Genomic DNA, 11932 nt, shown 5'->3' on the forward strand with positions numbered 1-11932 from the left:
TGACGAATTCGAATCAAACTATAATCCAGTTCTATCGACCAGTTTCATATTCAATTTAAAGGTGCCTTCCATGCTAAAGATTCTTTCAGTTTCATTTCAAGTAGGACAAAATGAGTATACTAGAATCAGCCAGTATATTACCGAGAACATGTCAAATTAACTTGCCTCTTGCCTTGAAATAATGTTGTTTTACCGATAACAGTTGTTTGGTTCGTAAAAAAATAATATCATTATTTGCTCTAGTGTTTATTTGTGATTTCAAAAGTAACAACGTGAATTCTGATCATTATAATATAATATAGGAAATGGCCCGTATAAGAAAAGTTAACAAAGGAACCTTCGGGAAGAAAAAACAGTCTCAATGAAGGCATGCTCTGACAAATTCCAGTTTCCTATTGAATGCAAATATCTACATATATTATTAAAACATATGTTTTTAAATTTTGTTCTGCTGCATTTAGGTTTTCATGAAATATATACAGGGCGGGCCCCATTACGAAATTAAAATAAGTTCAAACTATGGATGAAAGAGACCTAAGCGTTTCCGCATATCGTTTACTCAATAGATATCTCAGTTAATAGGTATTACAGAAACGTTTAAATGGGCAAATATGAAGAATTTTTTATGGGAATTCAGAATTAAATAACAAAAAATGCAAAAAAGCATCGTAAATCTGGAAATTTTATGTGAACTGGTATTTTTTTAATGGAACACCCTGTATTTCATTTTCCTAATCGGTAGAGCTCTTTCTTCTGATTTCAAATATACAGAGCGATCTTTGACTCGTGCAAATATTTTAACCGTAGATTCTTGAGATCAAAAGAAACACTGTGTTTTCCTTTACCATTTTTGCCGAATCGGCTCGGTTCAAAAGATACAGGCTGTTGAAAAACCATAAAATAATTTTATTTCTAGTTCTATCTCACAAACGGTTTTATCGAATCAAATTAATTTCGGAATACAGTTTTTCATTTATTTGACGAATCTTTTTCCATATCAGCAACGTCTTCCAGTTTCATCATTATGACCATTACGTACCACAAAAATACCAAAAATTCAAAGAAGCCAACTTTTGAAACAAATCTCTGAAACAAAATCGATTAAAAAATTGAAATAAACGATTTGCTCCTGCGTAAATTCTTGCACTAATTTGTCAGGAGCAAATCAAGTAGAAAAAATTGTTGCCTGACAATGAATTTGACATTAATTTCAAAGTTCTTTTTTTCACTTCATTGTCAGGCAACAGTTTTTTCTATTGATTTGCTCCTGACAAATTAGTGCAAGAATTTACGCAGGAGCAAATCTTTTATTTAAACTTTTCAATTGATTTTGTTCCAGAGTTTGGGAGTGAAAACCCTAAAAAGTTTCAGGAAATGCAGAATCCTTCCAGAATGAATTTCAATCGATATCTTGAAACTAAATTGGATTTTTTGTAAAATAAAAGTATTCTTCATATTCTCTCGTATAATCCGCCGTTATCGAGTAATTTGATGTTAAAAAAATCAAAAAAGTATGTGTAAAATTTGGAAAAAAAGTACTTTGACTGAACCCAACTCTGTTTAAAAGATCCACAGATGTGTAGTGTTACAGATTTAGATAGTTATTCTGATGGTATAGGAAAAAAGTGTACCTTTTGACCTCAAGAATCTAGTGTTAAAATATTTGTACGAGTCAAAGACTATAACCCTGTATATACTTCTTTGGGATTATCTTTACGAGTTTTCAAAAAAATATAGATTTTTCCTCTAAATCTAAGGCCGCTGTAAAACGCCAATCGAGAGTAGCCATGGATAATAAAACAATTTATGTTTTGATTGACATTGACTTTTCTTTTTATTCATAACAAAAGTGAAGTCAATCATACCTACGACGCGCCAAACGCTGGTTTTGCTTAGTTTTTGTAGAATCTGAGATAATATCGATTAATCATTATGAATAGAAAGTAATGTCAATGTAAACAAAAGAATTCAATTGATTTATTATCCGTGTGGCGTTCTACAGATGCCTTAGCTCTACCGATTAGAAAAATAAAATACAGGATGCACCATTTAAAAAATACCACCTCACATAAAATATTTAGGTTTAAGATACTTTTTTTCATTTCAAAATAATGCATTCTGAATGCCCATAAAAAATACTTCATATTTGCCCATGCAAACTTTTTGTAAGACCAATATTAACTGAGATGAGTTTGTTATTTCATCGTTCATGTTAAATATATTGAAAACCTACATTCCTAAACTGTGGACAAAAATCTCGAGGCTTCAAATGAAAAACTTAAAACAGATTAGACTATTTTCACAAAAATGAGTTTTTCAACCACGACACATGTTTCGCTATCGCAATAACGAAGAGGTGGAGGTAAACGTAAGATTAAGTTTACCTTTAACCACCTGAAGATGCTATTGTGATAATGAAACACGTGTGGTGGTTCAAAAACTTTCTGTGAAAATCGTACCATTTGTACCTATTATCTGTTTTAAGTTCAATTATGGATCAAGTATCGGCCACATCAATCCAATATTCATATTCAAATCTGTAAACGGTTTATCTCTTTATAGAAAATTTTTTGATATACTGGTACCTCTGTTTAGGGGTTTAATAGTAGTTAGTTTTAATTTTTCAAACTATGCATCACAAAGTAGGAGTATCATTTTTAATCCTTGTGCAAATAAAAGCTTTTTCAGGTTGCTTGTTTCCGAATGAAAACATTATAATAACAATTATTCATCACTTCACATGTAGATTGTAGATCCTACAAACAATTGTTCCTAAATTTCCGGCGGAACTTAATTGATACTTTCCACAATACAATGATCCGTCTATAATTTGCTTTTTGATTCATCTGCATTTTGTGAATAGCTAATGAAGAAAGCCGATTCTATATCTAATATATAAAATTCTCGTGTCACAGTTTTCGTTGCCATACTCCTCCGAAACGGCTTGACCGATTTTGATGAAATTTTTTGTGCTTATCCGGTATCTATGAGAATCGGCCAACATCTATTTTTCATCCCCCTAAATGTTAGGGGTAGTCCACCCCTAAATTTTTTTTTTATTTTTTAGACAAAATTTTTAATTTCTATTTTTTATGATACAACATGGAAATTATTTATATGGCAAAACAACGTTTGCCGGGTCAGCTAGTTAGTATATAATATAGTAGAGCCTAGTTTATCCAAACAACGAAAAACAAACCCCTGCTTGGACTAATGGAGCGTACGGATTACAGTCTGAAGGGAAGACAGCATCTTTTGGAAAAAAATATAGAATTAACTCATAAAATATGTACATATTATTTCAAACATGAAATGAGTGAGGTGTTTTTGGTAACTTATTCTAATTTTTTATGGAAGAATTCGGTCTTTTCCATTACAATTTCACATTTAATCCAATATATGAACATTTCTCTGTCTGTGCTCTGAATACATACAACGTGAAAAGTGCTTTTTCTAGAATTACTTTTTTAAAGTTTTTCCAATCTTGGACCTTTCTTCCTTCGTGCTAGAAATTAATCGCATTTTCTGTTCAAAAAAATTTGTCGCAAATTGATATTTTGTAGCTTGATATTCTTGATTCGAACATAATGCTTAGCTGCTGCTATAACATTTTGTGGTTTTCTTTCAAATGTGATAAAACTATCACGTTAGCATTTTGAAATTTTCGACAATGTTCTAGGAATTCTTCGTAGAAAGTTTTCGTATCGTAAATTTACACATAGATTAATGTTGTTATTGGCATGTTCAAATATTTTCACTCTGTAAATATTGATCGATATTGATTTAAAATTTCAATCTCACGATCATTTTGAATAAAATTGCATCAAATAAATATAAAACTACCAGTGTACAAAATCAGTACATAATAACATTAAGTATAAAAATACTCAATGGTAATAAGTAACTAAGACTAACGCACAAAATTCATCTTCGGTATTAAATATTTTGTGAAAAATTTTGAAATTCAATTTCATTTCAAATTGTGCAACTTTCATGGATAACTGGTGAGTTTGAAGGTTAGTTGAGTTTTTTTTTATAGGAATGAAATTGTGGAACGTATTTTTATTCGAGTTTTCACTTTTTTCTGTATTTTCCGGTCGAAGACATATGTATATTCAGCAGGCCCGGATCTACGATTTTTTCTGACCGGGGCAAAAATTCATGATGGCGCCCTCCCCCTCTAAGGTTCTTAAAAAACATATAATTGCATATTCGTCATCGCGATTTTCAACCCGAGATATTTTTCCACTAATTCGAGGTCGTTGATTACGCATATGCAATTAGATTTTTCCTAAAATGGGAAAAAAATGACTCTTATTTTTTCCCATTGTTCCATTAAAATTTATTTTTTTCCCAAAGTACTCATCTTAGGAAAAGTCTAATTGCTTATTCGTAATCTTCGTCCACGAATTTGTAGAAAAAATGACTCGGGTTGAAATCGTTCGAAAAATAAAAAAGTTTGTTTTTACAAGAATGTCGTTTGCAACCCTCGCTCACTTATCGTTTTTACCCGCGCTTTACGAACGAAATTATTCCGAACGATAATTAATATTTTCAGCGACATATATATCGACCCGGGTCATTTTACTTATTAATTCGAGGTCTTAGATCACGAATAGATGACTGAATAATACATATACAGTTAATTGATCCCTCATTGATTTTGAAGATTTTTGGCATAGTGATGGTTTATCATGTTTCCATTCTACAGTTTCGATTTTAGCTCTAGGAAATTTTTTCCGAGAACCTAAAAAAAAAATTTCAACCTCTGGTTGATTTTGGCGCCCCCTTAAGCTGACGCCCGGGGCAAGCGCCCCGCTTGCACCCCCCTAGATCCGGGCCTGATATTCAGGAGTGATTGATGTTTTTCAAGAGTAGTCCGAAAAAATGCCTTTGTCTTGGGGTATTAATTGATCAATTACAACCCTAATTAGGTACAATAATATATGAAATCATCTTTCATCAATTTCTACCATACGAAAAAGTCTTCGATAACACATCAAAAACACCAATCACTCTTAAGTTGTATGTCACTGACTTGAAAATTAAAAAAAAATTAAAAATTTTAATTCCAGTCGTTGAATTATATTATTTTAACATATGAAAAAAGGTCTAGGGATATTTGGCGAACAGTTCCCGAGATATACATTTTTCTTTCGATAATACGATCTGCTCGATATTTTGCAACTACTTCCGTACTCATTACAATCATTACTGATTTTCAATTCCATTGAATCGGTATTTTGTCAAATATTGAAAAAAAACAGTTCAGACGCTTTCAACTATGAAAAAATCGAGCTTATTTTATCCATGAATGAATTCTGATATTATCGGATTAATGTGACCGATACTTGATGAAAATTTTACCTTCGCCCACCTGAAGATGCTAGATATGTGATAGCGAAACACGTGTCGTGGTTTATAATAAACTCATGTTAGTAAAAATCATATAATCTGGTTTAAGTTAAATTCTGATATTGTTCGAAATTCTTATAGTACTAGAATCAGCTCATTAAAAATCGCTGAGTCATTTTGTCACTGTAGAAATAGGCGTAGTCTTCTTCTATTTATACAAAAAAAATATTGCGTCGATCAACAACGACAAGAAGCCATAGTTGATAAATCCTATACGATATATCTAGACCTTATAAATAATCGTTTGTTTTGGGAATGATTTATGAACGAAGAGAAGAATGAAATTGATATTCGAATTTGTTTTCGTCACAACTTATATAAAGAGTTATCGGTAATCGAACCGAATTATTTATAGGTAAGTCCTGATAATATTCATATTATACGAATTGATTGGAATCTCAAAAATATAGTAGTAGCTTGATTGTGGAAAGATAATAAAAATTCACAACAGATATGAAGATTTGTTATTGCATATTTTGCTCTGATAGATATGTATGTATCTGTTTCTTGATTCGCTTTCTTCAGCTTCACATACGGTGAGAAAGGAACATAGGTATATGTACAGGGTGGGCAAAATTGGTGATACCTGAACTTTACCCAACGAGATAGAGGAAAATGAATGTGCCAGTCTGGCCAGTCATGTCCCCTTTTTTCGAGAAACTAATAATGCCATCAACTGCATTCCTCTATCTTATTTTGTTTTCGAGTTATAGGCCAAAATCTCCGTTCCTTTTTGTGCTAGGATGTTGAAATGAAAACATTATACAGACACTTAGTTATTATTAGCATTATTAGTTTCTCGAAAAAAGACGACATGAATGGCACATTCATTTTCCTCTATCTCGCTGGGTAAAAAAGTTGTAGTTCAGGTATCACCAATTTTGCCCACCCTGTACATATTTATTTTCCCAGAATTTGTTGAATTTCGAGAAATATTGTATATTTTTTTTATTCCTGATTGCTCAAATGGCAATGAAACTTTTAAAATGATTACGTCACTGATGTAACGTCATCGATATGCGTTCGAAAACAAAAAATACATATCTTCATTTAGGGTCTGTGAATCTCCTATTCTGTCATCACAAGTAAAATTGGAAATCATTTCCTACGGGGTGAGCCAGAAAAAAGAAATTTAGAAATAGTTCTTTCCTGACAAGAACTTGAGCTTTTGTGAGCTTCAAATTCATAACTTGGTAAATATAACATTTTTAAGGTTCCCCTGGAACTTGATCGATAGTTAGAGATGAAGAATTTTTCGAGATTTTTTTCTCAATTTTTAGTAGGTATATATAACACGATCTTGAAATTTTGCATATAATGCACAAATGCGAACCCAAAGACTGTACCTACTTTTTTACATATTTAAATCTAAGAAACGGTCACGCTATGCAATGGAGTTGGGATTCGTGTTTTTTCTATATTTAGAAATTTTGTATTTTCATGCATCGTATTAATTCAGATGCAAGAACAAAATTTCTATATATATGCAGGGCGAGTCATTGACTCGTACAAATATTTCAACAGTAGTTTCTTAGGTCGAATGAAACACATTTTTTCTATACCATTTTTTCCGAATGAAATTCATTTCATGAAAAACTATACAGTTTTTCATTTATTTAATGAATCTTTTTCGAACAGAAGATACAACTCACGTCGTCCAGTTATCCCATTATGACCAATACGTACCAAAAATTCAAAGAACCAAACTCTTGAAACTAAGTTGGACGCTATCTAATAATAAATAGTTGAACGATTTTTAAAATAAAAGTATTTTTCATATTTTCTCGAATGATGCGCCGTTTTCGAGTTCTGATATTAAAAAATGAAAAATATCTGTGATATTCGGAAAATTGGGTACTTTGGCTGAATGCAACTCTGTTGAAAAGATTCACAGATGTGTAATGTCACAGATTTAGCAAGTTATACCGAAGGTAATTTTGTTTTTCCAAAAGTGGCGTGGCCGAATCGGAAAAAATGGTAAAATGGTAAAATAGTGTTTCTTTTGACCTCAAGAATCTACTGTTAAAATATTTGTATGAATAATAATTTCATGCAGGTATGGAACGTTTTTACGAGAAACTCTTTTTCAACAGACAAAAATTGGCATATTTTACTGGTTTTCAAACAGGAATGGCTGTTTATTAGTTTTTCGGCTAGCATATTTGGATAACCCTTTCAAAATACTGATGGTTATTTCAATTTTGCTCAATCGATAAGTCCCAAACACACATGAAACACACTGTACCTTTGGTCTCAGAAAATTTCCTGTGAGACAAACAAAAATTTGAATTTGAGCGGAATGTAATGAACTAGATTGTTTTTATTTAGAAGCATAACATAAAATGTTTCATTTTGATTAATAATTGGAATAACTTCTATTAAAAAAAACAACTAATCTAGACATGTATTTCAGAAAGGGATCTAGGTATATATACAGTTCCCACCTACCCAATTATAATTTATTTAACAATAACTAATTCGATAGAAAAATGAAAAAATCTGGCCACCAGAAGACTTGTATCAAAGAAATAGAAATAGACAGACACTCTAATTCCAGGTAGAACTACTACTACTATGGCATCCAAAGATGTACAGAAATATACATGACAAGCAATGCCTACCTTGGAAAAATAATAATAAAATGATAATTAAATGAAAGCAGCATTAAAAAAAACAATGATTTTTTTATTTCAATATAATCCCCATTCAATAAATTTCATGGGAAAATGAATTGAAAACATTCAACTTCTTTGTACTGAATTGATGATAATTATGTATATGGGTATTGTGTAACATAATATAAATGCATACTAGTCACTAGTCCCACCTTGAATAAATTCAAAAATAAAATGGCAAACTTAATATAGTCTCCTATTATTATATTTAATCGGTAAACCTGAAATGTTTTCATACTGACATAATTTTGAGGTTTTCTCTGCTCAGAAACAATTGTAGGCCTGTATTCCAAGAGTTACAATGGAATGAGAATAAACTGGAAAAAATTCATCAAATGTATAATTAATCATTCGATGGAATTGGACAAATGTGAATTCAATGTTTCCCCCATTAAACTCTTCTCCATTTATTTCATTGTTCTTTGTATCCTCAGTAATTTGTCAGATGCAAAAATGTTTGAAGAATTAATTGTAATGACTTTAAAAAATTAAATTTTTTTCACAATTTATTTGTCGACACACTATGTCTATATTACATGAACAATTTAACTTACAATTACAGAAAAATAATGACTGGATAAAAAGATTTGATGAAATGAACTACTATGTTATTTTCCTAGATCAGTACCATTTCAATAAATCGCAGAAAGGTGCTCCGATTATATATCAAATGAACATTCAAACTATCGACAGCAAGGCAAATTTTATGGAAATCTACCATTCTTCTAACTTCATCCCAGAATAACTACAAGATGCTTGAAAGAAAACGTGAATGCATTGTTTGGTGCTGATGAACTCACAATTTTTTACTGATCGGTCTCATATCGCTTCTTGTAACCGAAGCATAGACTCCTTCAAAATTTTGATGGATCAAGTTCTGTTATCAGATTGTTAATTGCAAGACACACGTTCGAAAATTCAATGTTCAAAAGGAAAATAAGCCTTTATTGAGCTGAAAATTATATATATATCACTAATATTTTAACTGTCAGATACAGCTGTTTTATTTAATCATGCATTGTTGGAGAAGAAATTCAAGGATATATTGAGTATACCAAAAAGTTCAAACCTTTTAGCAAAATGACGACGTTTCACCAATAACATCTCTATAAGAATCAGTAGAAAACATTATCGGAGATAGATTACATACATGTAAACCCTGAAAATGAGAATTATAGTTAATAACGTAAAAACTTGATATTTAATTAAATATTCCTCAATGAAACCAGCAGAAAACTTTTAGTTTCCAGAAAAAGGAACAAAAAACAGAGAATTGCTTTTCAAATCGCTGATTTTAGTTTGTTATGACATAAGGAATGAGATCTTCAATAGGTATACAACAAAATCATAACTAACCAGACATCCTTCACGAAGAGAATGTATAAGTCCAACATTGTGATCTGACTGAACTCATATAACTACATATACATAAACAAAAGTATTTTTTCATGACGGCGATTTGAATCTTGAACCTCCAATCTGTGACATAATTTGCTAATTGCTGATTTCCTCAACTGCGCAAAGCCGATCAGTCAATGTCGCCAACGTGACGGAAGGCGGAACATGATCAATATGTTTATGAAAACACTTTTTGAGTCAAATGAGATCTGAGATCTACCTTTACCTTTACCTTTAACTCTATTAATTAGAATTGCTATTCTAACTTTTTTTAGTGTGGACTATTACAGTCTAAATAACTCATTTGTGTACTATTTCCTAGATGGCGCCACATAATGTTAGGATCACTGTATATTTATGTTGTCTTGTTAAAGCCCTACTCTACTGTCCTATTTTTTGATATCAAAGAGTAACAAGCTCTGTAATCTGTACTCTGTAATCTGTGGTAACAAGATACTCTGGTGATATTGTGGACTGTGGTAATTATCTCAGCACCCTCCGTAGATGCGCCTCTGTCTCCAATATAACAATATATAACCACAAATATCATTATTAGATATTTATAACTCTGCTTCGACAATTTCGTGCGAGCAAGTAGCACTTTCCGCACTTGTTAGGAAAATAACTATTTCTACTCCCGAGCTTTTCAACTTACTTTCCCCAAAGATACACATATCTTCGACTTTCCCGCACTCGTTTCAGTTTCGAAATAGAGGGATAGTGATTTATCTCTCAGCTATTGGCAGAAAGTGTTTTTTCCGCGGAAAAGAAAGACACTTTATATATAACGTTCCACCTAATGCGAAAAGTATCACTTTCCACACTGCAGTGCGTTTTAACTTGATTTTCCGCAGAAATTTTAGTGCCACTTTCCCGCACTAGTACGGTGAAGTGAATTTCTCGTCGCCAGTTATTGGAGGAAAGTGATTCATTTCTCCAGTAGTGCGAAAAAGTGATACTTTAAAAACAAAAATGAGTGAAGGAAAATGGAGAAAAATAATCCGTGGAAAATTAATTAATGTTCCCAACTCATCCGTTAACTGTCTTTTCCGCACGCGACTTCTTGCGTTAACCTTGTTAACTGCATTCCTCTATCTTCTTTTGTTTTCGGAGACATATAGGCCAAAATTAAAATTTCAACTTTTGGTCATTATCTCGGTTTCTGTTTGTTTTACAATATTGAAATGAAAATATTATACATATACACTTTTTTGATAGCAATACTATGATTTTTTCCAACAGGTATATTTGTTGAGCTATAATAAAAAGATGTGTTTTTTCTTATGAAAACAGTAGTTTAATGACTTAGAAAGACTGAGGGTGATGTATGATATATTTCTGAAATGGGAAAAAAATGGCGATTAGTCAAACTACTGTTTTCATACAAGCAAAAAAACCTGTTGGAAAAAATCATAGTACGACACTGGATTGCCATCAAAAAAGTTTCTCCATAATGTTTTTATTTCAACATCCTAATCCTAGCACAAACAGAAACAGATATAATGAACAAAGTTGAAATCGCCTATAACTCGAAAACAATATAAAACAAAAGAAGATAGAGGAAAGAGTTAATGGCATTATGAGTTTCTCGAAAAAAGAGGCCAGTAATGTTGCATTCATTTTCCTCTATCTCGTTGGGTTAAAAAGTTGTAGTTGTATCACCAATTTTGCCCAGCCTATACACTGCGCGGAAAAGGTCAGTACTCGTCAGTGATTTTTTTGTTGTTACATTGAATATCAATATCTTACATTCCTCTTAAATATAAAGATCGATTGATCGAAAAAAAAGACGTTAAATTTTCATGACCCTTCTTTTACGATTAATAACAAATTCAGATTGAATTTAATAATTCCACAATTCTTTTAAATTTTAATATATCTAAGACTACGGTATACTATCATTTTACTACTGTGAAAAAATATGATTTCTTTTTGAAACTTAAACTTACAGAACAATCCTGATATGCCCATAGAATTCATATTTCCATTCCTGAAATCATTATTTCAAGATTTCCTACACGAATTTGGTTTAATCTTGTAGCTCCCATATTTATAATTATAGTTTATTACATGTTTTCTTTAATGGCAGTTTGTAGTGATCGCTTCTTGGTTTCTCACATTTCAATAATAAGTCTTCTTAAATATACAAGCTTTGGTTTTCTAATTGAATACAACCTACATTTTCAACTGATAGGTGTCAGTGTTTAGTGCTCTAAAAATCGAACTAGTTTTATGAAGTGTTTAGAAAAAGCAGAAGCCATTTGTTGTAAATCGGTGCAATAAAACTGATACTACTCTACCCTGATGATGAAGAGCATCAGTAACCACTGCACATTGTTTTTGATTTAAATTTCTGTTGATGCGCATTAATATTCTTAACACGTTGAGCGCCATCAAAATATCGACATATTTTCTTGTGGGGCCAAATTTTTTGTGTCGATATT

General features: G+C 31.6%; 1 protein-coding gene across 5 annotated transcripts in view; it reads right to left on the minus strand.

Annotated features, from left to right (window-relative positions):
- LOC123317277 (lysophosphatidylserine lipase ABHD12-like) overlaps window positions 1-9604 on the minus strand; it is a 39405-nt gene extending 29801 nt beyond the window's left edge. For 2 of the 5 annotated variants that reach the window (XM_044903752.1, XM_044903744.1), the window contains exons 1-2: window positions 9447-9604; window positions 9160-9249 (exon numbers count right to left, since the gene is read on the minus strand). In XM_044903752.1, coding sequence (XP_044759687.1) covers window positions 9160-9194 — 35 coding nt within the window. In that variant the 5' untranslated portion in view covers window positions 9195-9249; window positions 9447-9604. The remainder of the gene's footprint in view (window positions 1-9159; window positions 9250-9446) is intronic. The other 3 variants (XM_044903735.1, XM_044903764.1, XM_044903757.1) reach the window with 3 other exon arrangements.
- Window positions 9605-11932: the final 2328 nt, after the last annotated feature.

Source organism: Coccinella septempunctata, chromosome 1 (assembly GCF_907165205.1).
Source record: "Coccinella septempunctata chromosome 1, icCocSept1.1, whole genome shotgun sequence".
Classification (NCBI taxonomy): domain Eukaryota; kingdom Metazoa; phylum Arthropoda; class Insecta; order Coleoptera; family Coccinellidae; genus Coccinella; species Coccinella septempunctata.